Source organism: Choristoneura fumiferana, chromosome 2 (assembly GCF_025370935.1).
Source record: "Choristoneura fumiferana chromosome 2, NRCan_CFum_1, whole genome shotgun sequence".
In the NCBI taxonomy this organism is placed as follows: domain Eukaryota; kingdom Metazoa; phylum Arthropoda; class Insecta; order Lepidoptera; family Tortricidae; genus Choristoneura; species Choristoneura fumiferana.
In genome coordinates, this window is record NC_133473.1 from 9881665 (window position 1) to 9908518 (window position 26854).

General features: G+C 35.8%; 3 protein-coding genes across 4 annotated transcripts; 2 read left to right on the plus strand and 1 right to left on the minus strand.

Annotated features, from left to right (window-relative positions):
- Nucleotides 1-900: 900 nt before the first annotated feature.
- Nucleotides 901-12316, plus strand: Ugalt (UDP-galactose transporter). Of its 2 annotated transcripts, none has more exons than XM_074108041.1 (6): nucleotides 901-1136; nucleotides 2425-2548; nucleotides 3082-3192; nucleotides 4692-4906; nucleotides 8114-8389; nucleotides 8634-12316. In XM_074108041.1, exons 2-6 carry the CDS (start codon nucleotides 2488-2490, stop codon nucleotides 8997-8999), a joined length of 1029 nt encoding a protein of 342 aa, XP_073964142.1. In that variant the 5' UTR covers nucleotides 901-1136; nucleotides 2425-2487; the 3' UTR covers nucleotides 9000-12316. The 2 variants fall into 2 exon arrangements, with proteins under 2 accessions (XP_073964142.1, XP_073964148.1); XM_074108047.1 differs by having other exon boundaries at nucleotides 2445-2548.
- On the minus strand, nucleotides 12216-14398 carry mRpL22 (mitochondrial ribosomal protein L22). The gene is made up of 3 exons (XM_074108178.1): nucleotides 14094-14398; nucleotides 13150-13363; nucleotides 12216-12528 (listed from the first exon to the last, which is right to left on the minus strand). Exons 1-3 carry the CDS (start codon nucleotides 14265-14267, stop codon nucleotides 12308-12310), a joined length of 609 nt encoding a protein of 202 aa, XP_073964279.1. The 5' UTR covers nucleotides 14268-14398; the 3' UTR covers nucleotides 12216-12307.
- Nucleotides 14399-18245: 3847 nt separating this feature from the next.
- Nucleotides 18246-25633, plus strand: Ssu72 (Ssu72 CTD phosphatase). The gene is made up of 2 exons (XM_074108189.1): nucleotides 18246-20660; nucleotides 23221-25633. Exon 1 carries the CDS (start codon nucleotides 18806-18808, stop codon nucleotides 19382-19384), a length of 579 nt encoding a protein of 192 aa, XP_073964290.1. The 5' UTR covers nucleotides 18246-18805; the 3' UTR covers nucleotides 19385-20660; nucleotides 23221-25633.
- The last annotated feature ends 1221 nt before the right edge of the window (nucleotides 25634-26854 follow it).

Consider the following 26854-nt stretch of genomic DNA (forward strand, 5'->3'; position numbering starts at 1 on the left):
TAATCGTTTTGGATGCATAATTATTCAGCCAAAATGAGGGAAATATATATCTTAAAGCGTTTTAAACATGAGCTTATAGCACTTCACACTTTAATGTTTCTAGGCTTGAATTTTTGTCTCAAGTAAAGGAAAAATATGGAAATGACCGGACAAATGTGGATTTTTAGGCGATAGATTAGTCTTTGTAAAAATTACACTATTTTCACCGTGAAATATTTATATTTTCATAGCGTGACACCTCATTTCTAAACGATGCGCGAGGAGGTATCCCTTCTTTTATTTACTGTCGCGAAGTTGACTAGTAGAATAAAATTACTTTAGCCGTGAAGTTTCTCTGAGAAAACAACTTATAACAAAACATTGCGTTGCTCGATTGATTTCTTAAGATTAACATAATAACAGCTCGATATCACACTACTGGAATAATTTTACTCGAATGATGTAAACCAACATGGGGGGAGGAAGGCCTTTGCCCAGTAGTGGGACATCAATCGAGGCCAGATAATAATAATAATAATGTTAGGTTTTTTATAATATTTTTATTTTGTAAGTATGTACTTTTCTGTATTTTACTTTTTATAACTATTAGAAAAACCTAATCCTAAGAATAAAAAAATAAATAAAGAGAATAATAATAATAATAAATAATGTAAACCTTTATTATAATATTATAATAATACCTATAGTCTGTCAAAAAAGAGAAGAAATTAAAAAGTGGCAACACTGTAGTGTCATCCCTTTCAAACCCTGTCAAACCAAAAAGGGAGAACACTACAGTGCTGCCACTTTTTAATTTCTTTTCTGTTTTTGACAGACTGTACCTATAATACAGTATTAAAATATCTTTATTGTTATTTCATGTGGTAATTTAGAATCACCAAGCTTGGCAACACCGTGCAGCTAACGTCATCTGTGACTGTGACAGTTATTTATTACTATAATGTAATGTACATCCATCATATACATCGTATCGAATTTACACGTTTGCGGTTTATTTTAACCGCATGTAATGAAACGAATTTCAGTTTTATTAGGCTTGATACAATGAATTCTACAGTGTTAACTAATTAGATGACTTTCTTTTTTTATTTTATCTGAAGTTGTGTTGTACACATTGAAAATAAACATTTTAATTTGTAAGTATGAAGAAAAAAAATATTTGCAATTTTACGATAATATTCTCTTTTCCTCTGCTCTGCATTAAACATTATAGCTCAATTTTTATTGTTAAAAAGTACCTACCTACTGGTTTCACTGATAAATTTTTTGGTAGATGATTTATTTTATTTTATTATTGAGTTATAACACATATATATACAAAATTTTAAAAAATACAACTGGTAGATTATAGCACATCATTTTGGTTCGATAATAATGGTTAAACTTTTTGATATTCACTCACTACACTAGCTTTTAGCAATGCTTTACACCTACATTTCATAGTAACCATAATTTGAAAAGTTTGTTGTCGCTGTTATTTTTTCTATATTGTCAGTGTCCACAATCCATTATATCCATACTAATATTATAAATGCAAAAGTGTTTGTTTGTATGATTGTCCGTCTTTCACGTTGAAACGGAGCGACGGATCGACGTAATTTTTGGCATAGAGATAGTTTATGGGCCAGAGCACTTGACATGGGCTATTTTTTCCCCCAAAAAATGCACAGTTCCTGAAGGAACGGCGCGCGATAGCCAAATTCCACGCAGATGAAGCTGCGGGCAAAAGCTAGTAGTTGATAATTAAAGGAAACGGGTCAAAGGGGCACCATACAATTTTTTTTTATTGCTTAAATTGTGTCAAAACATAGGAATCAAAAAAGACAGCCATATTTTCGATAAAAAGCGTAAAAAAATATATTTTTGGACAGAAAATTTTCAATCAAAATTACTATGGAGCCAGCACAAATAGTTTTTTATTTTATTTTTTATGTTAGTATAAGCCCTATTTTAAATGATTGTTATAATTAGAGTATGTTAAACTGAGCATCTTTTAATAGGGGTACTTTTCTCTGTGACCAACTACAGATGAGATAAGAGATGTACCTAGAAGAAAGAAAATGAGCATTCAACTTATATTTTGATCAGACAATAGCTAAGATTAACAGCTTAATTCGGTTCTGGCACTTCGCTGGCCACTGGTCGCTTCGCTCACTTGGCTCGTGCATTGTGGTCACAATTCATACTAACCCACTCCTCGCTTCACTCGTTGTACCTAAATTTCAAACTTTAGGTCCCTATATCTCTGCCATTTTTATGCTTATTTTAACGTATTCTATACAATAACATCATTAAAAATGTGTCATTATGACTTCATTTTGGTAAAAAAAATTAACTCTGTGCTCCCTTTGCTACAGTCCAACCAGGAAACATAGTTGTACCACTACAACTATCTATCATCAATAAATCTTGGTTTGTTTTCAGTTCATAACATTATATTGCAGACATTTCAAAGTAATCAGAATCAGAACTTGTAGTCCTAGGAAAATGGATGGTGATATGAAAAAACCGATTCTTGCTACAAATGCCAATAGACGGGCAAAACTTGGTAAGCATCTATAATATAATTTTGATTATCTTAATTCACCACCTTGAGTATTATCATCTCTAAATATAAATATACTCTGAAAAAAAAACAATAACTTCCTGGAGTTCAGTGATAATACTAGTACATATTGTTAGCAATAAAATTCATATCTTTTGAAAAAGGAATAAAGTGTCATTTTCTTTGTATCATTCAAAATAACAAAAAAAATAAATTTAATTTTATCTAATATGAGACATTAAGATTGAAATTTCTATGTCAATTTTTGTTGTATGGTGGGCCACAGGAGGTTAAAGAGTTTACATACATACATACTCTGCATACATTTGAGGCCAGATTTTATGCCACTCAGTATATATTTTTTTTTAAGATCTTAATATAAAATTAAGAAAATATATGAAATTGACCAAATATCCACTGACCACTTAAAAAAAAATCAAAAAAAAATATTGAAATAATGCTTTTTTAGTCATATATTGCTAGGAAAACTGAAAGAAGCCTATGGTCTTGAAATAACTGGAGTGGTTCTTTTTCAGGATATGTGAAGTATGCCAGTTTAATAATATTGACCCTCCAAAATGCAATACTTGGACTTAGCATGCGTTATGCTCGCACACGAGACGTGGAGATGTTTTCTTCTGCAGCTGGTATGTTGATTGTGTTATATTAAATTGTATCTAAAAAAAAAAAACATGCTTAAAATGGCATTAACTAAATCCATTGAAATTTACTAAAAGTACTTCCAAACATATTATTCACATTATTATGTTGTTATAGTAGACAAGGCCGTCTTTCACCTATTAGAGGCCCTGGGCACATTAGGATAAAGGGGCCCCTATTACCATAATAAAGAACTATTAAGCAATAGCTTCTAGGTTATCATTTGGTAATGGAGTAGGGACTAGGGGGCCCCAATGCATTATGTGGCCCTGGGCATGTGCCCATTAACATTAGACGACCAGATGGCCTAGTGGTTAGAGAACCTGACTACGAAGCTTGAGGTCCCGGGTTTGATTCCCGTGTCGGGGCAGATATTTGTATGAAAAATACGAATGTTTGTTCTCGGGTCTTGGGTGTTTAATATGTATTTAAGTATGTATCTATCTATATAATTATATTTATCCGTTGCTTAGTACCCATAACACAAGCTTTGCTAAGCTTACTTTGGGACTAGGTCAATTGGTGTGGATTGTCCCGTGATATTTATTTATTATTTATTTATGCAAGATATGCGTGTTAATGCAGTTCCTCCACCTCCACACTGTAAGAACATCTAGTAACATGGTGTATGGTTGTGTTGCTCTGAAGATGAGCTCTGGTTGAGTTCGAAACGCGTCAGTGTAGTGTCTTGGTGGTGATAGATGGATTTGTGTAATTTATGTGTGTTCTTACAGTGTGAAGGTGGAAGAACTGCATGAACACGCATATCTTGCATAAGCATAGCTGTCATAAGGTTGTGGGTGAGCAAAGTAATTGTCTTAGTTCATTAATATGGACCTCCGCAAAGTAACACCTGATTCAATAAATTAATTGTGGTATACACGTAACATCTGCCTGGGGAAATTTCTCTTGTGGTATACAAGGGTGTTTTAAAATTCATTCGAATTTCAAACAATTAGGGTATAATAACTTGAATAAGTTTAATGTTTTTGCTAAATAAAGTTATATAAATATTACACTGCAACAAGTGCGAATTTAAAAAAAAAATAAGAATTGTGAAGTGTAACCGAAAAATATGGCTTTCTGCTTTCTCATACAACAGCAGTAATGTTTAGGGGGTGGAAAACATTAGCGCCTTCTGTATGAAAAACCCTGACTACACAACCCTCTTATAACAAAGACCCCACACTAACAAGCGTCTTTTGAGCGTCGGCGTCCTGCCAGCGCCCCTGCAGCTGCGACACAATACTTGCGCAGCTTTGACGCAACATCAGCGCGACGCCAGCGACGTTTATCAGAATAAATGGTTTAATTATTATTTTTATGTAATGTCTCACCAGCGTCCATGCAAAGACGACGCGACTTCATTAATTTAATACCTACTACCTAACAATAATCATGTCGTTCCAATAATCAAGAGGCTAGTGTGTGGTGTTTCTAATTTTCTTTGCAATAATAATTAGAAATATTCTTTTTTGTTTTCCAGCTGTACTAATGGCTGAATGTGTAAAATTCATTATCTGCACTGGGCTTGTGATGCAGGAGTCTGGTAGCATGAAGATAGGAGCCCTTTCAATTTATTCCACAGTTATATTGAACCTCCGGGACACACTGCGAGTCTGTGTTCCCTCATTCTTGTACATTGTGCAGAATAACTTACTTTATGTGTCTGCATCTAACTTAGACGCAGCTACCTATCAGGTAAACTTTACAATATTAATATTAGTCACTTAACGGGTGATAACAAAAACATGAGAATGGTTTCAGTAATCATTAAAAAATTGGTCAAGTGCGAGTCGGACTCGTACATGAAGGGTTCCGTAAACAGTTCAGTAAAAGTTTTTCTTAAACTTCTTCTAATATAAGTTTTTTTTTGCTGACTGTTCTTTATGCCCCTGGTTACCAAAGTACTCGTCAAGGCGACAAACGAGTCCAAACTCGATGCGGTCGTGTCATTTATCACAGTGTTCCTATGGTCACCCGCTAGCTTTATCATCAGATCAACTCCATTTTATAATAATATTGCATTGTCATCGGATTCAACATGCGTTTAAAATTTCAGCTCAATCGGTTGAAGATGAAGATATCCACTTCAAATTTGAGTTGAAAGATTCCACCCGAGCAAACATAGTTACATTACGTACACTGCAAATAATTATAATGCTTGTAATAAGTTTTTGTTAAAAAAATAATTTTTAATACAAGCTTTTTTTGCTGTATGTACTTTTTGTTGACTGTACTTGCATTGTCGTCTAAACGACATATCTGTACCAAATTTCAAGTCAGTACTATTAACTATTGAGGAGTTCCCTCCTGCAGAGACGATCCTGGCAGGACCACTAAGATGCCACTACCAGATTATTGTATTGTCACCAAATTTACATAAATATGCCAAATTACAAGTTGATCGGACCAGTGGAAGTGGGTCAAATTTAGCTTCTAAGATTTTTATCGACGATACTTTTAGAAAAGCTTCTAAAAATATCGTCGTAATCACTTGTGCAAGTATTTCGAATAAAAAACAATTCGTATTCTCATCCTCTTTGGTTCTGGCTGTTTGCTTCTGAAGCCATTGCCCGCAACTTGCCGCGCGCGGCTAAAAAAATATATCTGTCAACGTTCATTCGCGGGAAATTCAGCGGACTTCTTATGTTGTGTAATTAAATAATAAGAAGCTCGACTAGTGTGAATAATACATTTGAAACTGTATTATAAACATTGTAAATAGTGTTAAATACTTAGTATGTTGTTTTTTGTGTAAAAAACAATAAGTAAATATAGTGATTATACGGTGTGAATTTGGCGAGCGCTTTATCAAAGTTGGCTTCATTGAGGTTTGTGGTTCATAAATTACTTTATTAATTTTGCTCATAAACGAATAAAAATATATTATATTATCGAAGCTTTTATAAAACATCATTAAAATCGCAAAGTTAAAAGGTAAATATTCAACCGAAATAGCTAGACGTTGCTAGGCGACTCGGTCGCCTTAGTAACGGCTAATAATGTCTAGCAACCAAAAAACGCTGAAGAAAACACGTTTCTTGTATGACGACCCCCTTTAATTTGTAACTACTTTATTTTTAGTATTTGTTGTTATAGCGGCCATAGTAATACATAATCTGTGAAAATTTCAAATGTCTAACTTTTACGGCTTCTGAGATAGAGCCCTGTGACAGACAGACAGACAGCGGAGTAGTCTCAGTAATAGGGTCCCGTTGGCACCCTTTGGGTACGGAACTCTAAAAAATATCTTCTGTGAGGTAAATTATTTTTGGTTTTTATGGTGCAAATATTATTCATTAATCTGTCATCTCCCAGGATAACAGGATCAAAGGAATTTCGGCACAAATTTGTGCCTCTGGGAGAGGACAGGTTAATTATTTTTGTACAATAAAGAGTATACATCCATACATCCATACATACAATTTATACAAGGTTTATTACCTATTAAATGTTGGACGGCATTTTTGACAGTTTTCCGCACAAATTTTTAATTCTTCTTATTAGCTGGGCACAATTTTCAGTTCTCCATTTATTCTTGTATACTAAAGCGCTCAAATAGCCGAAAAAATCTTCATTCGGCCGACATTGTGGAAGATTTGTATTACGGATTTTTGGCACAAATGGGATATTACACAAAATGAACGATTTTCCTTTGTAATTTCGGGTCATCCAGAGACATTGTCACATAATGGTCGATTTTTGCTTGTCAGTATCAGTAGGTATAGTCTGGTGCTCTTCCTCTTCCGGCATTCTATACCTATCATAGGCTATCTTTTTCAAAGATCGGCAAATGTATGGTTGTGAACATTTAAATTTTTTCGTGGCATCACTTTAGCTCATCGATTTTTTATTGTCAAAAGTGCTATGAAGCACTTGCAACTTCCTCTTGGGTCATTTTCTTGGCTGGGCGACGGCTAACACTTACGAGCATTAAGGATGACAGAATTCTGTAAATAGTAGAAACTGGTAGGTACATCTTCTTTACTAAAATGGTCCACGGTATACTTCTTCCCCAAGATTTAATTTGAATTATATAAATTTATAACACGTTTTCTCAGCTTCTTTTTTCGACGCCATTTTTTACAAATATTTAAGAACATGAAAAAAAAATTAAACAAGGTTCTCCAAAGGGCAATTACACCATAAACAAACTGTTTTCCTTAGGCCAGTAGTTTTTAGGGTTCCGTAGTCAACTAGGAACCCTTATTGTTTCGCCATGTCTGTCCGTCTGTCTGTCCGTCCGCGGCTAAGCTCAGAGACCGTTAGTACTAGAAAGCTGTAATTTGGCATGAATATACATATCAATCACGCCGATAGTGATAAAATAAAAAACACTAAAAAAATCCCGAGCGTCCCCCGCCCCCCTCTTCTAAAATCTAAACTGTTGGGTGGAAGAATTCATGATGGTAGTAAGTATATAAAATTGTCAAGGAAAATTATAACGGTTAAGATTTCTTTGAGAGTAAATAGGTATAAAATATACCTAAACTTGGAAGATTCCGTACACAATATGAAATCCTTAGAAAAATATTACTTGATTTTTTCCGAATGGCTACGGAACCCTATCTTGGGCATGTCCGACACGCTCTTGGCTGGTTTTTTTTTCTGAAAGCTTGGTAAATACATTCTAATTTTTATGTTATCACCCGTTAATTATAGTACCTATATATTAGCTTAAACAAACCTTAAAACAGATTTACCTACCTACTTGATAATTTGATTTTATAGTTAAGTAGCTTATCATGGTCAACTATCTAACTAATGTTAATATTGGTATCAATTATTTCTGCCAGTTAGATCATTTTCTAACCATTTTTTAAATTTAATATCACATATTTTTAAACATGTTCTAGTATGTACAAGATCTTTTTACAAATATTTTACACTATATTCAAATTTTAGGTGACATATCAATTAAAAATATTAACTACTGCATTTTTTGCTGTAATTGTATTAAAAAGGACACTCCAAAAATGGCAGTGGGGTGCTCTGGCACTTTTGGCCGGTGGCATAGCTCTAGTGCAGCTCTCTTCTAGCGATACGCCGGCGAAATTGACAACATCTCATTTGCCAGCCCAGTCGAAAATTATAGGCTTTGGAGCAGCTTTAGGAGCCTGCTTTATATCAGGCTTTGCTGGAATCTATTTCGAAAAAGTACTCAAGGAATCAGATATATCTGTAAGTATTTTCATTTAATTTCCCAATGTGTCCTATTTACTATACAAGTACCTATTGACTGACCTACCTTGGTAGGTACCTACTGGTTGAATGGTAGAGATTCCTTAACCTAATAAGGGATAAGTTCGCCTTTGTGCATATTCTCAATGTTTGTAAATTGTGTTTGTTTACTTATTTTTTACAATGAAACGTTTACATACTACACTACATACCTAACCATATTTAACTATTTGTTTCTTTTCAGGTTTGGATGAGAAATGTACAATTAAGTTTACTATCATTGCCATTTGGCACAATAACTTATTTGTTTAATGAAGGATCCCTGAAACATTTACTGAAAGGTTTTGATGGTTTCGTTTGGTATCTGGTGGTACTACAAGCTGCGGGGGGCCTTATCGTCGCGGTGGTCGTCAAATACGCCGATAATATTCTGAAAGGCTTTGCTACTTCCGTGGCTATTGTCATCTCCTGTGTAGCTTCGATGTATATATTCGATTTCCATCTAACCATACAGTTCACTCTGGGCACTATTCTAGTTATTACTTCTATTTTCCTATATGGATATGTACCTAAGAAAAAGGCCGAAACTCGAACATCTCTTAGTGTATAGACATGAATATAGCTGTTAAATCGCTCAAAAAAATTATATTACAATGATATCATTCACTACCTATGGCTGCATTGTGATTGCAGTGCATTCTTGGACCTATTTGTGGAACACTGATGGAAAATAAATGCAAAGCCCAAGCAAGAAAATGCAAGATCCAAGGATTTAAACCAGGTGGTTGTAAATACAAAAAAAAACCTTTTTTCGTTTTTAATCATCTTAAATCATTTCAAATAATATGAATCGATGCTTAGAATCCCCCGTAAAATCATTAAGTTGCCATAAGTTAGCTAAAAATGAGAAAATACAAAAAAATTAAAACATACAACAGGATTCACCAAAAAATGAAAATAATTTCATTTGGTGCTACATCAAGCTGTATTTTCCTTGCTTGGCACCACCAGCGCAAATATCAGAATCCAAAGTTATCACTTTTTATGTTTTACTAAAATTGGTTTTATAACAAGGACATATGAAGGTAAAAGTACCTAGTTGAACAGAAAACAAATGAATGTAGTTTGTTTACAAAAAAAAAAACAATTATGGGCTATGGCCAAAATACTGTTAAACACCACTGCTCATTAGCTTACAGTCAGATAAATATTCGTTGTCAGACGCTGTTTTACATCTAAAGGAGAAACCCAGGGTTCCCATCTATATAGGAGAAAACTGGGCTAATGTTCCATTACATTACGTATTTTATTTATAGTATCCAGTATATAAGTAAGTACAACATAGTATTAATATTTATGAGAAAAGTACATAAGCTTTTAATATAGGATCATTGTAATTCCAACTTTTCGGTTTGATCAGTATCAACAGTTAATATTAAAATCCATTACTCAAAATAGGTACGGTCGGTTCCCTAACTTATGTATCCACTTTTTCATACTAGTTGCACAGAAAAGTGGATACTTATGTTAGGGCACCGACTGTACTATAGGATGATTTAGCGTTCCTTTAATAACTGTTATGATATGAGAGTCTGTATGTCTTTTGAAATATTTTCATGTGAGGTATGTAAGGCTATTTTTAGGGTTCCGTAGCCAAAATGGCAAAAACGGAACCCTTATAGTTTCGCCATGTCTGTCTGTCCGTCCGAGGCTTTGCTCAGGGACTATCAATGCTAGAAAGCTGTTATTTTGCACGAATATAAATGTAAACTATGCCGACAAAATGGTACAATAAAAAAAACAAAATTTTTTTTAGAGTTCCTCCCATAGACGTAAAGTGGGGGTGAAATTTTTTTACTCATCCAACCTTGTAGTGTGGGGTATCGTTGGATAGGTCTTTTAAAACCGATTTTTCGATTCAGTGATTTGTTTGCAAAATATTCAACTTTAAAGTACACATTTTCATTAAAATCGAGCTTCCCCTCCCCTCTAAAATCTAAACCGGTGGGTGGAAAAATTTGAAAAAATTCAGGATGGTAGTAAGTATATCAAACTTACAAGGAAAACTATAACGGTTAAGTTTTCTTAAGAATTATTAGTAGTTTAAGAGTAAATAGCAGCCTTAGGTATAAAATATACCTAAACTTGGAATATTCCGTACAAAATACAAAATATTACTTAATTTTTTTGTAATGGCTACGGAACCCTATTTCGGGCGTGTCCGACACGCTCTTAGCCGGCGTTTTAATTATGCATTGTTCTAAAGAGAACGACTTCTTATACTGGTAATAACTCATGGCTGATAAAAAATACTTTTTAGGTAGGTAGGTAGGTTGCCCGATAAGAGTTTCAATTTTACGCGTCGTAAAAAAAGCCATAAAATTATATATTAGTAAGTACACCTTTTCTGTGGATGTTTTAAATATATTTATTGGTAGCTAATTTCTAACGGCAAAATTGAAGGTCAAAATCACGTCAAAATGGAAGTGGAACCACTGCATAATTTCATTCTAACCCATCATTAATTAAATTTTACAGAAAACTAAGTCTGAAAGAATAGACTGCACTAACAACTGTGCCCTTAGTGTAACTTTTCGGTTACAAAATACGTCTCGATCGCGTTCGCGTTAAAATCTCAATTTGTATGGAAACACGAACATCGCAAACGTTCCGCTAGAGGCGCTGTTCATGTTTCCATATTAATTGAGATTTTAACGCGAACGCGATCGAGACTTATTTTGTAACCGAAAACTTACACTAGGGGTACTGACACATTTATTTGAGATATATTTACTGCAAATATAAAAGAAACACTTTATGAGTGAGATGTATCGTATTATGGTTCCAAGTCAAATTGGAGATTGCTATATGTAAAAAAAGATGGGTTAATAGTAGCTAATATATTATGCAACGATTTCATTTTACATTAAACTTAATTTAGATTTTAATCGTAAAGAAAAAGAATCAATTTCTGCTAAGGCTCCGGAACCCTAAAAAATCACCTCCACTTTACGTCGTCTATGGGAGATACTTGGTAAAAAAAAATTGCGAGTACTGCCTTTTCGCAACGTAACGTTTGGCAACCTATTTCATTTCGCAACTTTTTATTTCGCAAACTCTAAAACTGTAAATATTTCAGGATTTATTTCAGGGTCATCGTGTGGAACCCTTTAGGTTAGGTTAGGTTAGTTTTATAAAAATCCTGAAATATTTACAGTTTCAGAAATATTAAACAGTTGGGAAATTAAAAGTTGCGAAATGAAACAGGTTGCCAAACGTTATTCGCCGAATCATTAGTAAACCGAAAAATTGTTTTTTTTTATTGTACCATTTTGTCGGCATAGTTTACATATATATTCGCGCAAAATTACAGCTTTCTAGCATTGATAGTTCCTGAGAAAAGCCGCGGACGGACAGACAGACAGACATGGCGTAACTATAAGGGTTCCATTTTTGCCATTTTGGCTACGGAACCCTAAAAACGTTATGTATACATTTCAGCTGTCTATTATGGTTTTTGAGATATAGCCCTGTAATGGACAGACAGACAGAAAAACCACACAGTGTAGCGACATTAAAGGGGTAGGCACCTTTGCCATCCTTGTGCTTCGGGTATGGAACCCTAATCTAATTAATTGAATAGAAAATGACTTAAATATTTAGAATTTGATTATTTTTGTTGTATGATAATGTAGATTTAATGTCAAACTTCATAAAATCAAAGATAATTTGATAATTTATTGCGACTTTCATTTTAGGACAAATAAATAGGGTATGTAAGTTATCTCTGAAAGAGAATTATAATTAAAAGGTATTATTTTATTTGTTACTCTATTTATTTAGGTGTGTACTTAAAATCTACTATCAAATTATTATACCAGTTTTTATGTTCTTGATATTTTTTATATTATATCCCATTTACAAGGAGTTGGTAACTTTTCTTTTCCTCATTTGCTCCATCCATTTGTCCAATTGTTGCTGAGGTGTAAGTGGATTTGATTTGTAGAAATCTTTGGGTGGTTTACCTTCCTCCAGGCGCACAAAGTAGTGGGAGTATATGTAGCGCACTTCACCCATTCTGCCGCGAGCATGTCTTCTTATTCCTTTAATTACTTTACCTTTTGTAGAAAATGACTCAGCTGAAAATAATGAGCATAACTTTTTTTTCTAATATTTTAATGAAGCTTAATACCTTACCTATATCAATTGTGGTGACTACGACAGCCTCATGAGAAACCACAGATGGAGTCTTTTTACAAAAGCATGTCTTATAAATTAAAAAAAAAGTAGAAAGTGACCGGACCAAACATGTAATGCTGACACATGAAAATCCCTGAAAAGGCAGGCACAATCAAATCAGGGAATTATTAAGACCTTGTTCTGTATGGTACCATCAGCCAAATATGTGGTCTACCACCCTAAAGTTGATAATCGTTTGCATGTCATAAAACAATAATGCCAATAGCCAATCTGTCAACTTGAAAGTTCGACTTTAGCAACATATTAAATTGATAGGAACTTGTTTAAAAATTGATAAACCACATATTTGGCTGATGGTACAGTTGCCATCAAATATATCATAGCAGGCAAGGCACTCAAATATTCCGGAGCAGCATTACATTTTAATTGTAACACTAGATAAGGTTTGTAAAAAAATTTAGTTCTGTGTAACTGGCACTTAAACATGCCTGCTATCAATTTCTAAATCAGAAAACTTGAAAACCTGATCTGATCACTGATTAGTACATTGAAAAACTTACCAATCCATAAATTGCTCCTAAATTCAACATTGTGTTGTGTAACAGCCAAGTCCTGGGCCTCAAGAATTGCATCTTTAACATACTGCGCACCTTTCTTGTTGACAAAGTTTAGTTGTTTGACTGCTTCATCCACAGTCATTCCTCTGACTAGACAGGCAATATACCAAAGTTTATCAGGACTATATTTTATATTTGTTTTCTGGTGGCAAACATACTGGAAAAAATTAGACAAGTCAAATGAAATCTATCATAATTGTTATTTGTTTTATAATAACAGGACTTGTTGAAAGTATAAATGAACATATCTCACTTTTATTTAATGAAATAAACCTGAATAACTTTTAGCTCAACATGTTTCAGGCTAATTCATAGCCCTTCCTCTAGGAGCCCCCGCTCCGCTTGCGCGGCTGATGTGATATAAAGTAAGTTATCCAGGTTTATTTCATTAAATATGAGTGAGTCTCACAGTAGTTTCTGTAAGAAGAACAATAAGAAGAAATTTACGTTATTCTTCTTTATAGTTTTGTTTTCAGTTTGATCTTGTCACACAATAACTCTCACTTGCCTTTCATACATACATGCACAAAATACTAATCAAGCGGCAACCTATTTTTATTGAATCCTTTTCAATCAGTAATTCATGTTCAAAGTTATCCCACTTTGACTTCATCTATATGAATAAAATGTGGACCAAATCAGTCATACAAATAATTTTTCTTAATATTAATGGAATGGTAAGTGATCAATCACCATGAGAATCATCTACCTGGAGAGTCACAGCCATAGCTGGCCTTATGGAAATAATATACTGTAAATTACTACAATAAATTATTATAACATTATTGTAAATATTACTTTGCATATGGAATAGGATCAAGAGATTAAGTCACAGAGAGCTAGTGTAATTAAGGGACCAAAAACTTATTTATGTTTATTACACTTACAGCTGGCCGCGGTTCCTCTCCAAGCTCTTGTGGAGGGAACACTTTATTATTATGCTCCAAGAATTTCTTCGGCAATGTAGATTTAGTCCATGCTAATGCAGGTGTTGAAGTGTGGAACGGATTAATCTGAAGTTTAATAACCGGCGCACAAATATTTTTTAAAATTTTATACATTGTAATAGAACCAATTTTGTTCTAAAACAGTGGTAATTATCATATAAATAAAATCGGATAAAATAAGACACAAATTATTAACCTTTTATTTTCAACTGCTTGACGTCTGTCAATGTCAAATGAGTTATGAGGTTGACGCTGTTGAGCCATAAAAAGGCGCGGCCACATGCAAGTCGCTCGACGCTCGTTTCTAACGTCAAATCTGGTCACGTGACAGCGATAAAGATACTGGCAGAATTGTCCTCCGATGGACAGAGCCATATTTTTTTAAAGAAACAACAACAACAACAATCGCTGGAAAAAAAAACCTCTAATTTTTATAAAAACTCATTAACCAATTTCTTTTCCTTGTACCACTATTACGACTGATTGCTACTAAATCAGCTTCCAAGACAAAGACCATTCCTGCAAGAAGCCATCTCGTCGCTGCTGCTCGACGCGGCGACTTGACGCTACTTTTTTGAGTCGGGGGAAATTCAAAATCACCTTCAAAATGGGGTCACATGACCAGATTTAATGCTGCAGCGACTAGCGACTGCATGTGGGGGCACCCATATTCTTCTGTCCATTTTATTCTTTATTTAAGTGGGAGTTGTACATTAACGCTATATTTGGTCATCGTTCATCCACCATTACCTCTCATATTTCGTTTTATAGATTTTTTTTACCGTACAACGGCAAAAACTACTAGAGACTGGCAAAATTGTCTTCCAATGGACAGAGCCATATTTTTCTAAAAAACCGACCAACCTCCCACTTGGTCTTGATTAAAAAAAAAAAGTACCAACCAAATTAACCAAAATCGTTAACTGCGTAAAAAGTGTTTAGTATCACTTTTTTTTTCTGATCATATCATGAATATCACTAAGGCACTTGTCCCACCGCCGACGATGAGCGAGAAGCGAGTAGAGCGGGTAACTAGAAACAAGTGGGCGAGCAGCGAGAAGCGAGTGTAGTTTGGTCGCTCGGCTGTAAGCGAGTGTTCGCGTGCAACGGGCGATTACTCGCTCCACTTGACTCGCTCGTGCGGGGCGGCCGCCAAGCTGACATCGCTGAGCGAGTATCTATAGCTCAGCGAGTTTTATAGCTCTTGTCGCTGCGACAAAAGATGTAAGAGCGAGTTCTCGCCGACAGTGTGAACAGCCAGCGATCAACTATTAATATATATGTCTCTTTTACTCACGCAGGATCTTATATCTTTTGTTCGTTTCTTGAGCGAAAAAATAGTCGATAGCCAATCGTCTCCTCGCTGGCGGTGAGACAAGTGCCTAAATAGAGCTTATCGACTTCTTGGCTTTATATTGAGAGTGGGCAAGGAATTCCAGGATGTCACTACGATCTTGGTTCTCTTTAACTCTTTCATCAGACCTGTCTTAGAATAATGCATCCTGTGTTTGGAACCCACAATATAAGGTATACATAAATTCCATAGAACGAATTCAAAATAAACTAAAGCCACCCTAAATTGTCAAACATTCAATTTTAATACTATTGTTTCACTCCAAAGTCGACGCACAGTTAAAGACCAAATATTGCTTTATAAAATTATTAATAATAAAATTGACTCCCCATACCTTCTTAATAAGTTGAGTTATAGAGTACCTCGCCCCAATACTCGGCATGTTAATAATCTGTTTCATGTGCCCCTTATACGTCCTCAATATGTTAGAAATTCTTTTGTTAATAGAGTTTGCAAAATGTATAATTCCAGTTTTTCTGAAGTTGATATATTTAACACTTGTCTCCAAGAGTTTACGTCCCTAGTTAGGGATCAAATTGTTACTTAGTTATTATATATGTTACACATTCGTATGTTCATGTTAGTTTTCTGCCTATATAGGTATCCATAGTCTTTAAAAGTAATGTCACATTTTAAAATTATTACTTTACTTTATTAGTTATTACTTTATTCCTAAAGTTAAGTAATATGTAATAATAACCTGTGGTAACTTTACTGGTTGGTGCTAAGTTTTCATTTGTAATCAGATCAGCCATATTAAACAGTTTGCACCCAAATAAACATTAAAACATTAATACTAAAGTAAGACATTATTATGTTGCTCCGTTTCAGCAGATAGTCACTTTTGTTTTGTCAAGAAAAATATATCTGTTTTGTCAAAAAAGAGTGTTCGGTTCGGTCGGTGGCTCGGTGCGGCTTGAGTGTTGCGAACCCGTAAGATAATAATGGGACATACAATAATCTAGCCTTCAGTTCAGTACGGTGCCATGTACGATCGCGATTGGTTAAATGACATATATTAAATATACGATAATTCTGAGATACTGTTTTGTAAATTCTATCTTCCCTTATAACTAAAATACCACAAACGGGACTTATCACGCTAAACACACGAGTAATATTTACCTCAATATTTCGACCACATTAGCTAGTGGCCGTGGTCCCGAGTCTAAGTACTTTGTCACACTCGTTAAATATAACGATAATGAGGGCTATCGGGTTTACTAATGATTCGGCGAAAATTATTTATCAAAATATTAGCTCCCAAACTATTTATCCCATATTTATATTTAGGCGAAATGTTATTTCCCAACTCAACATTTCGCACTGATATCATTTCCCAACTAATCATTTGATAAATTATTATTATGCAAATTATTACCTGGGATTTTTTTAAGATGTCGTTTATGTTTTGGTCAAACGTATTGTTTGGCATACCTTAACTTAGCAACATATTGAATGGCATACGACCTACTTTCCTAGTGGCAGTTATCCTGGCTGCTATAAAAAAAAACCTAACATCGAAGGCTAAGGCGGGAGCTACGCTCCGCTTCGCTCCCGCCTTAGCCTTCTGAACCTAAACTATCCAAGTCGCTTCTGCTCCGAGCCGTCTTGCTCGCTCGCTTCGCTCGCTCGCACAAATTTTAAAGTAAAACCTTGCAATATAAAAATTGGCCAAATGTTATTTGACAATTTGTTATTCGCCTTAGCCAATCATTTGCTACATAATTATTTGCCACATAAAAGTGTGATGAAGTAAAATTTTGCAATATAAAATTGTTGCGTAATAAGAAAAATGCGGAGTAAAGTTATGCCAACGAATTGTTTGCCAAATGAAACTTTGGCGAAAGATTGGTTGCTAAGTGAAATTTGGCGAAACATATTTCGCCGAAAAGGCAGTACACCGGGCTATCGCGTATGAATTCGCCACTAGAGGCGCTAGTGTAGCGTGAGGTCTCCGAAATGTCAAATCTCATAGTTTTTGAGTGAGCTACGCGGGATTATTTATAATTAGAATAATTTTGTGAATATTTTGCAAAAATGCGTTCCGGGGCAATGAATGTCTGTTTTGAGAAAGTTTTGTCTTTCGGAAACCTTTGTCCTCCCTTTTTTCCGAACAAAACGGGGACTAGGCAACACTGTGGCATGCTCGATATTTTTATGGTACGGTTTTAAGGTGTATTAAATATGATTTTAATCTAAACTTTGTTTTCACGCCCGTAATAACAGACTTTGAAAGTCATACTTAAAAACCTCACGCAACAGTGCGCCATCTAGTGAGACAAAAAACGATAGCCCTCATTTTGCCGTGCGAATACGGTTATTTTGACTTTTAGAACTGGCAACACTGTTGTTAATTCTGAAGTTACTGAAGGCTAACTCCGAAACTCGAAGTTCGTGTTGTGCGGTCCCTCTGACACTTACACAATTTAATACGAGAGCGAGAGGGACGGTACGAAACGAACTTCGAGTTTCGTAGTAGCCCTGCTGAACGAAGCAAAAGTGGCTGCCTTACCTACGTACATACGGGGGACCTGTAATGCTCGAACCTGTACTGCTCAGCCATCACTGTACGATTTGATAATACGAAATCATTAAAACTTTAGATTAGAATTATCAAGTCGTACAATATTAAGTCGTGCATTATTGGGGTGTCCAAATTTTTGCTCGGCCTGTTAATGCTAGACCTGTTATTGTACGTACGTCGTTATAATCGGAATCCAATTAAGTTATTTTCTACTAAATTTATTAATATTCGGTTCGGTGTACTTATCAATCGTGAGAATCGAATGCTTGCTGTCAAAAGTGTGCCTCGATTAGGTCGTACAAAATCAGGTTTTCCCATAGCACCTTGAACATTATCGCTACAGGGTGATAAAGCTCGACCCGCTCGACCCGTGTTCCAAGTGACATGTGATTGAATAAGGATCAGGTCGTACAAAATCGGTTTAGCATTGTCCAGGTCGTACAATAACTACACCCTACATACCACAGACTACTAAGAGATATACATTTTCTGGTACGGCTAAAGAGTAGTATAATATCGGCTTGTCTTGTCGGTCCAGAAAAAACGTAAACGTAATTTAACCTAAAAACGCTGGATATAAATAACTATATAACGCCTTATATTATTCCCTTGAAAGTAATAATTGATATTCATAAGAGACGAATATATTAATTCTTACCATGATCAAATGAACATCAACTTTGGTAACGTCTGAGTAAAGTTATCGAGAATAACCTGTGTTGTTCTCGAACTTGTAATTTGTGTGGAAGCAGTTTTTAATCTCGTTTTACGATGGCAGACTTGTTTGTTGCTGTCGTCTGCTCCTCGAACATGAACCGGAGCATGGAAGCACATGCATTCTTGGCAAAAAAGGGCTTTAAAGTGAAATCATTTGGTACAGGAGAAAAGGTAAAATTACCAGGATCTTCTGCTGATCGGCCAAATTGTTATGAATTTGGCGTACCATATGATGATATTTATAACGATTTAATGGAAAAAGATAAAAATTATTACACTCAAAATGGATTATTGCACATGTTGGATAGAAACAGAAGAATCAAACCTTGTCCGGAGAGATTTCAAGCATCCAATGATCATTTTGATGTAATCATTACATGCGAGGAGAGAGTGTATGATCAAGTGATCGAGTGGTTTGGTTCAAAGAGATCAGTCCACAACCAGCCGGTTCATGTAGTCAACATTGACATTCAGGACAATCATGAAGAGGCCACCATTGGTGCATTTCTGATCAGTGACATGGTCTCTAAAATGGAACAGAGTGATGACTTGGACAATGATATTGATGAATTATTACATGACTTTGAGGCCAAGTGCCAAAGACCGATTTTGAACTGTATTATGTTTTATTGATATACTCTCAGTTAAATACCTGACTCATTATGATATTTTTCTACCTTTATGAATTTTTCACAATTAATTAATATTTAAATTTTTTCATGTTGCAACAAATTTTAATTTCGAGGTATGAATGTTACCTGGGTTCGAATAAGTTCCCATTTATGTTACTTATTCTACAATATTGTTAGAGCATCAGAGCATTGAGAAACTAATATTTTTTAATTTTCTAAATTAGGTGTGGTTAGATGACAGAGCCAACCATGTGTGAGGCTTAGTCAGCTTTATCTCTTACCTATCCCTGTTGTTTTATCCTCCTACAGCCCAGTGTCCTATATATAGGACTTATTATTGTAATGTGATATTGAACTCTCATCTTAACCTCCTGTGGCCCACTGTAATAGAGTAAAAATTATTTTGTTTCTCTATTCTTTTAGTTTGGCTTTATTCTCAAAACAATAAGATTCAAATTTCTTTGACAACTTTTTTCAATGTTTATAACCCTTTCCAACCTAGTCGAGTTTGAAAAGGACAATGATAATGGACCTTGAAAAACTGATGACAATAAGGTTCAAATTTAATTATAGTTATCCCTCATGATTGTATCAGTTCGGTCGGAAAGGGATATGGGGCCTCAGGAGGCTGTGACACAAAGTTTCATGTTCATAAAACAAAAATTTTACTGGGGCTGCAGGAGGAGGTTACCAGGTTTTATAGTTGGCTCGATGATCTCTGCTGTGTCCTGGAACTAAATGATGGTTAAGTGACAGTGAATGTCACTGACTGAACTGTTTTAGCGTGGTCATCCCTTTGTTTACCATGACTTGTAAGATTTTGTTGTTTTCCACAATATGACCCTTGCCAATATTTAATTACGTCTAAACCACTTGTCCTACATATAAAAGCATATTCCATTATAGGAAATTAACTACATACTTACCTAGTTTGTTAGTTTTTGAATTTATTAATTTAATTTGTACATTTTAATTAGTTTGCGACAAATTTGTGCCTAACTATACTTCATTTACTAAACAGAATATTTAATAATTAATTATTAAAAAAAAAGTCCCTAAAATTCATGGCTAAGTGCTTGCCTGCTTGGTAATAATACATTTCTCTTCAAAAATGATTTTTAACAAAAATTCAGGTTTTCATGTTGATCACAATTTTATACTGTTTTCTATTTTCTATGAATCCAATCACCTAATAATATGGGCTCAACAATGTCGATCTTAATGCCCACTGCTCTTCTAGGTTCTAGTCATCCGCCTCCCTCCAGTACGCTAAAGAGGTAAGTCCATACTCTATTATTTAAAATGAAAATGTTAAAAATATTTGAAGAAGACAATGGGCTGCGGCTTGCGATAGTTTATTTACAGAATTTACTCTTGACATGGAACAAAAATAGCGTAGGTAATTTCATCATCATCATCATCATCCCAGCCTATATACGTCCTACTGTTGGGCACAGGCCTCCTCTCAGAACAAGAGGGCTTGGGCCATAGTTCCCACGCGGGCCCAGTGCGGATTGGGAACTTCACACGCACCATTTAATTGCTTCGCAGGGTTGTGCAGGTTTCCTCACGATGTTAAGGTAGGTAGGTAATTTAATCTAGTGCAATTATCCACTTTACCGCTAGGTAGGTAGTCATAGGGCCAAACTAAACGATGCTGCTGCACTAGGTAGGTATGCTTTCGGAAATCTTCGCTCTCTGTTGCACAAGAAAAAGGTAAATCTACGCACATTAGCATTCTTTGAAAACGGCCAAGTGTGGTTCCAAAATTTGGTTGTTGGATGGATTCAAAGATTCAAGAAGCTGTCTGGTTAGCACCTCTGCCAGCCAATGCTTCGTGCCGTATCGTATGAAGCAATAAAGCTGTTAGGTAGTTAGACAGATCATTAAATCGTGTCGCGAGCGACTGTCACGTGCCATTAGCTGCAGCTCCCCTCTCTGCAGGGCTACTACGAAACTCGTAACTCGAAGTTCGTATCGTACCGTCCCTCTCGCTCTCGTATTAAATAGTATAAGTGTCAGAGAGACCGCAAGACACGAATTTCGAGTTTCATAGTAGCCCTGCTGTATCTTCCTGCAATTATATCTCCGTTCACAGGTAATTTTAATTGCCTATATTATAGGTACTTTACCTACTACGGACTGATAATAATGTGAAATAAATTGTAACTCATGCATTTTTGCACTTAGGTACCTACAATGACCAACTAAAAGACTACAGTATATATAGGGAGGTGTGTAGGTAAGGTAACTAAGATGTAACACGCTGCTTTGCTCCATATTTTAATGTGTAAAAAATATACAAGTCCTATTGTATCGTACGTATTCCACTACATTAATATTGTTTTATTCAATTATGGTTTGTAACGTCATATTAGAATTTAACCCAATTCTCACATTAACAATACGAAAAATTACTTACTTAAATACCTACCTATTAGTAACTCCATTTGACAAAACAGAAAGGAACTTGGTAAATAAAATTACCCTCGTTCGGGCAGTCAGGTTAAAAGAACGCATTATTATTCCTCATTGATAGAATCTTAGGCCGGAACTTACACCCTTTTACATTAGCGTGTGATTATAACAGGCTACCTGCATAAAAAATTGACTTTTCGACTTAACTCTCTTTTCACTAGGACTAGGACCCCAAATGATATTTTACCTAACTAGCAAGTAGCAACTAGGGAACTGGGTTGTTGCGGACATTCGCATCCGCATCAGCATAAAACTTTCAAAACTTTGCATAAAATCAATCAATGCGTAATTTATGCGGTGCGGATGCGAATGTCGAACAAGTCAGTACAGCAGCAGGGCTACTACGAAACTCGAAGTTCGTGTCGTGCGGTCCCTCTCGCTCTCTTATTAAATAGTATGTGTCAGGGACCGCACGATACGAACTTCGAGTTTCGTAGTAGCTACCCAGGTACTCCCCCCCCACTAGGCCACCTAACGCCAAGTAAATTTTTTGATTTATACAAATTTTGAAGGGATTTTGATCGGGATTTGTCCGTAATTCCTAGATTTTATATTATACATAAGTACCATTAATATCCATTTCAACCAATTGTCTATTTGCTCAAAAATGACTAAAATTTTGCTTACGTAATACTTGAATGATTCCCTACCTACTTGACTCTAATAAATTATTTGAAATCTTATCATCCTTTCGGAATGTTATCTGCAGGCCTCACGTGGTTTATCAATTAGACCAATACCTATTGTGTTTGCAATACACAGATAGAACAAGAGCTCAAACTTGTGTCTAACCCACCCACCCCTCTCCCAGGTATTTGTGAGTCTAAAAAACCACTGGGTAGGTACTTATATAGGCAGGCTTGCGCGGTCTAGAGTTAAAACTATATACTTGGTACTTACTAATCCTGGGTTAAGGTACCTATATAGTGTCAATTTAATATAAGAAACAGGACCTGTCAAGCTAAACCCAGTTTTTTTTCTAATGCCCGGTTCACATTATTACAGTAAAACCGTTCTAGTAGTATGACACTGCGGTGCTCGATCGATCTTGTGTATAGGTGCTAACTAGAATTAGTTCTCCGAGTAGTCTGTGATATGATAACTCGTTTGGATTGTAACCCTGCAATGAACATCACTACTGGCACGATTTTACTGGAATAATGTGACCGGGCATCACATGAACGTGTAAGCGGCCCTCAATAATGGTAGATAGGTACTTTCCCGAGCAAAGCCCGCCAGTCCTCGGGAAAACAATAAGGTATTTGCGATGACCTAGATAAGGATTACTCGTTATAGAGTAAAGAAAGTTGAATGTCGATGAATTTCTGTCTTAAATATTTAACTATTAAATTGTTACAGACCTCTACAAGGCCGTCCTTTATCATATCGGGGGTCCTGGTCCTGGGCACTTAAGGACTAGGGCAGTGAAGTTAAAATTTGCCCCTCGCCCTGGATCGCGTTAAGTTGGAGTGCACTTCTACAGTCTATACCTGTTCCGAGAGAATTTAAAGTCCAGGGGGGCTCCATCACTGGCGGGGCCTTGCCCAACAGTAGAATAAAGGGGCCTGTTAAAAAGGAATATGAATATACATATTTATATTTTACATTTTTAATAAACTAGATGTTTAAGATTCTTACAGCTAGCTAACTGCATCTTTTTTAAACCGTCACAGTCAATTATTACACTAATTACGTTTAGGTACACTTATTGTGGCTGCCGTCGTGTTCTACTGTTTCATTTTTATTTGATGCCAGCCTGGTCTACATCGACATGAAACGGTGAAAGTAGTTTCTAGAATTTATTCAGCATTAAGTGTGCTAGGGCAACGGCTAGAATCACGGTGACCACCAAAATCCGAAGATGCCAATGCCACGACCAATACTTACGAGTATGATGCGTATAAGTACGTAAGTACATTCAAAACCATGACTGTCATTGGCGATTTGTAAACGCAATTGTTTGTTCTTTTTATGTTTAGCGGGGCCGAAATTCCCTTTCACCGAATATAATTTGAAAATTGATATTATCATCAATACACATCAAGACTAAGTTTTGTTTTCAACCCCCGACGCACAAAGAGGGGTGTTATGTTTGACCGCTGTGTGTTTGTCTGTGGCACCGTAGCTCAAACGGATCGACCGATTTGAAAGCAGGTTTTCTAGCGATGGTTCTTAGACATGTTTTATCAAAATTGGTTCAGCCGTTTTTAAGATATTGAACTTTGAAGTGACAAAGTCGGGGGTTTTGCAACTTTTTGTTGGTTGGCTTAGTTATACGTGGTTATACGAATACGCGACCAAACAAAATGCAGTAGGTAACTAGATATAGGTATGATAGGTATAGTTTTATTTCACCGAAGGCCATCCGCAACTTTGTATTTTGGTTCCGTCTCGTATTTCTAGCATTTTACATTTTCTGTGAAATTCAATTGACTTGCTTGAAATCCTAAAACGTCCTTAAAATAAAAACAAATAGGTAACTAATGTGTCTAATTAACATTCACTCGTTTTTTCGGATGTTATGTGAATTGTACCTACAAGTGTTCGAATTTTAAACTATTATGTGAACTGCCGTAAGCTCAATCCATAATCCATGGCAATGACTTTTTCATATAAGGACTGCCCGTGTGATTTCATTTTCGAGTACAGTCAGCGTCTTAATTAGTACATAGTAGTCAAGATCACCAAATACTCGGACACATACAAGTAACTAGTCAAAGCGGTCAAATTGCTCCAGACATCCATCGTGTACAAATATACTGGAGCACAAGTTCGGATCTTCTACTATTGGCTTTTCAAGTAAATAAAAACTCTTTTATAATGTAATCATACTGGCAAATTCGAGCCATATTTAAAAAGAAACCCGTTACCCCAGAATTCTGACAGTGTAAATAAAACATGCAAAAAATCACTGATAACGATCACTGATAAGTTGGTATATACTCTTCTCGGTGATTGACAAAACGAAAAGTTCGAATCTTATGACGTGTTAATTTATTACGCACTCAACCCGAGACCTTAAACTTTATGCCATTTAAAATAAAGCTCAGTTTTCTAGCATGTCCCATACTTTTGGATATTTTGGCTGCTACTCTACCAGTGGTGGTGTGGAAGTTACGATACTTAGTATGTCGGCTTGAATGTTACCAAGTATACTCAGCGGCATAAAATTTAGCCCACTCTCCATACAAAATTACCTACATTTGAGGGCCAAATTTTTTGCCCCTCAGTACATTTGTACGCGATGGGTAGCCTGACTGCCTGAGCAATTTGATCACTTTGATTGGGTCAATGTTAATGAGTATTTGGATGTTTCCAAGTATTTGGTGATCTTGACTGCTACGTACTTTATGACGCTGACTGTACGTACAATGATAGCTTACTGAGACAAAGTTTTACTGCGGATCGAGCTTATGACGGTAAACGTAGGGCTATATATATATATATACTGTGACGTATATAGGTACCTACACTATTTTGACGTTGAACTCAGTGTATTATAAATAATTTATGTTACATTTTTATCTACATATAAGTACGTAGATACCGATCTATTATATAAAATTCTCCACATTTATGACAAGGTTTTCTAACAATGATAATGAGATTAAACCTGTGCAAATACCTAATATCGTAACTAGGTATATTTTTGTAATCATAATCAAATAATTAATCTATTGGCTTTATGATAAAAACCTTTGTTCGTTACATAATATTGTTGCTGTGGAGTGGACTAGGTAGGTATATGAAAAATAAAATGTTTATAATTTTATTTTCAAGTTTTATTTCTTATTCTCTATGCTTAGCAAATGCTCCTCACATGAACATCATCATCATCATCATCCCAGCCTATATACGTCCCACTGCTGGGCACAGGCCTCCTCTCAGAACAAGAGGGCTTGGGCCGTAGTTCCCACGCGGGCCCAGTGCGGATTGGGAACTTCACACGCACCATTGAATTGCTTCGCAGGTTTGTGCAGGTTTCCTCACGATGTTTTCCTTCACCGCAAAGCTCGTGGTAAATTTCAAATGTACTTCCGCACATCGCCTGTCGCCACCTATCGCGGCGCCTCTCAAGCAGAGGGTCGTGGGTTCAAACCCCGGCTCGCACCTCTGAGTTTTTTTCGATGAACTTTATAGTTCTTATTATTTATTTAAGTAGGAATCTATAGCTATTGCATCTTATTGCAATCGGCAATAATGATTGCGACTGGCCAGACCTAAGTAGGTAGGTATATATTTCGTACGATCACTGAAGTAGGTACTTCAGTAACGTATAACGTAACAGTATTTATAAGTACTGATATCACCTCTTCATAAGCCCGAGATGCTGTATAGTCACGTGCAGTAATAATAAGTAATATGTATCTAACGTTTCCCCATTTCCACAAGAGAATATTCACCGACAAGACTTTTAGGTACCTGAAATCGAACCGGCATTTGCCATCACTTATAAAAACCTGCTTTCAAATAAATGAAAAAAATCGGTCCACCCGTTTAATAGCTACGGTGCCACAAGCAGACGGACAGACACACAAAGCGGTTAAACTTTTTTAACCCACGCCCAGCCGAAACTACTGAAGCGAGAAACTTGAAATTTGCTACCGTGAATGAACCCTTAAGGAAATTTTCGACTAAAAATTAATTTTAGACAGTTTGGCACAGTTTTTTTTTAAATATTACTTTTTGTATAGCAAACTACTCTAGTCGGATAACATGACCATTATTCAACAGTATTACTGCACAATTTAAAGGGAAAAAACCGGGCAAGTGCGAGTCGCACTCGGACCGAGGGTTCCGTACACATTTAAAGGTATGTAAGTAAACGGGAATCGTGTCTTGAAGATATTTCTCGCTTTTTCCGAGTGATTTAATTCATCCAGTGTATGCAGAGCCCTACTCTTAAGCAAAATGTACTCAGTGTGGGGTCAGATTATATTGGACATTGATATTTACAGGCAGACAAAAAATCAAGATTTTCAGACTTCTACTT

What these genes read in the sequence shown, in the direction of transcription:
- Ssu72 (XM_074108189.1), top strand. Translation starts at nt 18,806, where the DNA reads ATGGCAGACTTGTTTGTTGCTGTCGTCTGCTCCTCGAACATGAACCGG.
- mRpL22 (XM_074108178.1), bottom strand. Translation starts at nt 14,267, where the DNA reads ATGTATAAAATTTTAAAAAATATTTGTGCGCCGGTTATTAAACTTCAG. An exon ending in GAGAGGAACCGCGGCCAGCT is followed by an intron (nt 13,364 to 14,093) that starts GTAAGTGTAATA and finishes AATTTTTTCCAG; the next exon opens with TATGTTTGCCACCAGAAAAC. An exon ending in TAGGAGCAATTTATGGATTG is followed by an intron (nt 12,529 to 13,149) that starts GTAAGTTTTTCA and finishes CATTATTTTCAG; the next exon opens with CTGAGTCATTTTCTACAAAA.
- Ugalt (XM_074108041.1), top strand. Translation starts at nt 2,488, where the DNA reads ATGGATGGTGATATGAAAAAACCGATTCTTGCTACAAATGCCAATAGA. An exon ending in GATGTTTTCTTCTGCAGCTG is followed by an intron (nt 3,193 to 4,691) that starts GTATGTTGATTG and finishes TTTGTTTTCCAG; the next exon opens with CTGTACTAATGGCTGAATGT. An exon ending in TAGACGCAGCTACCTATCAG is followed by an intron (nt 4,907 to 8,113) that starts GTAAACTTTACA and finishes TTCAAATTTTAG; the next exon opens with GTGACATATCAATTAAAAAT.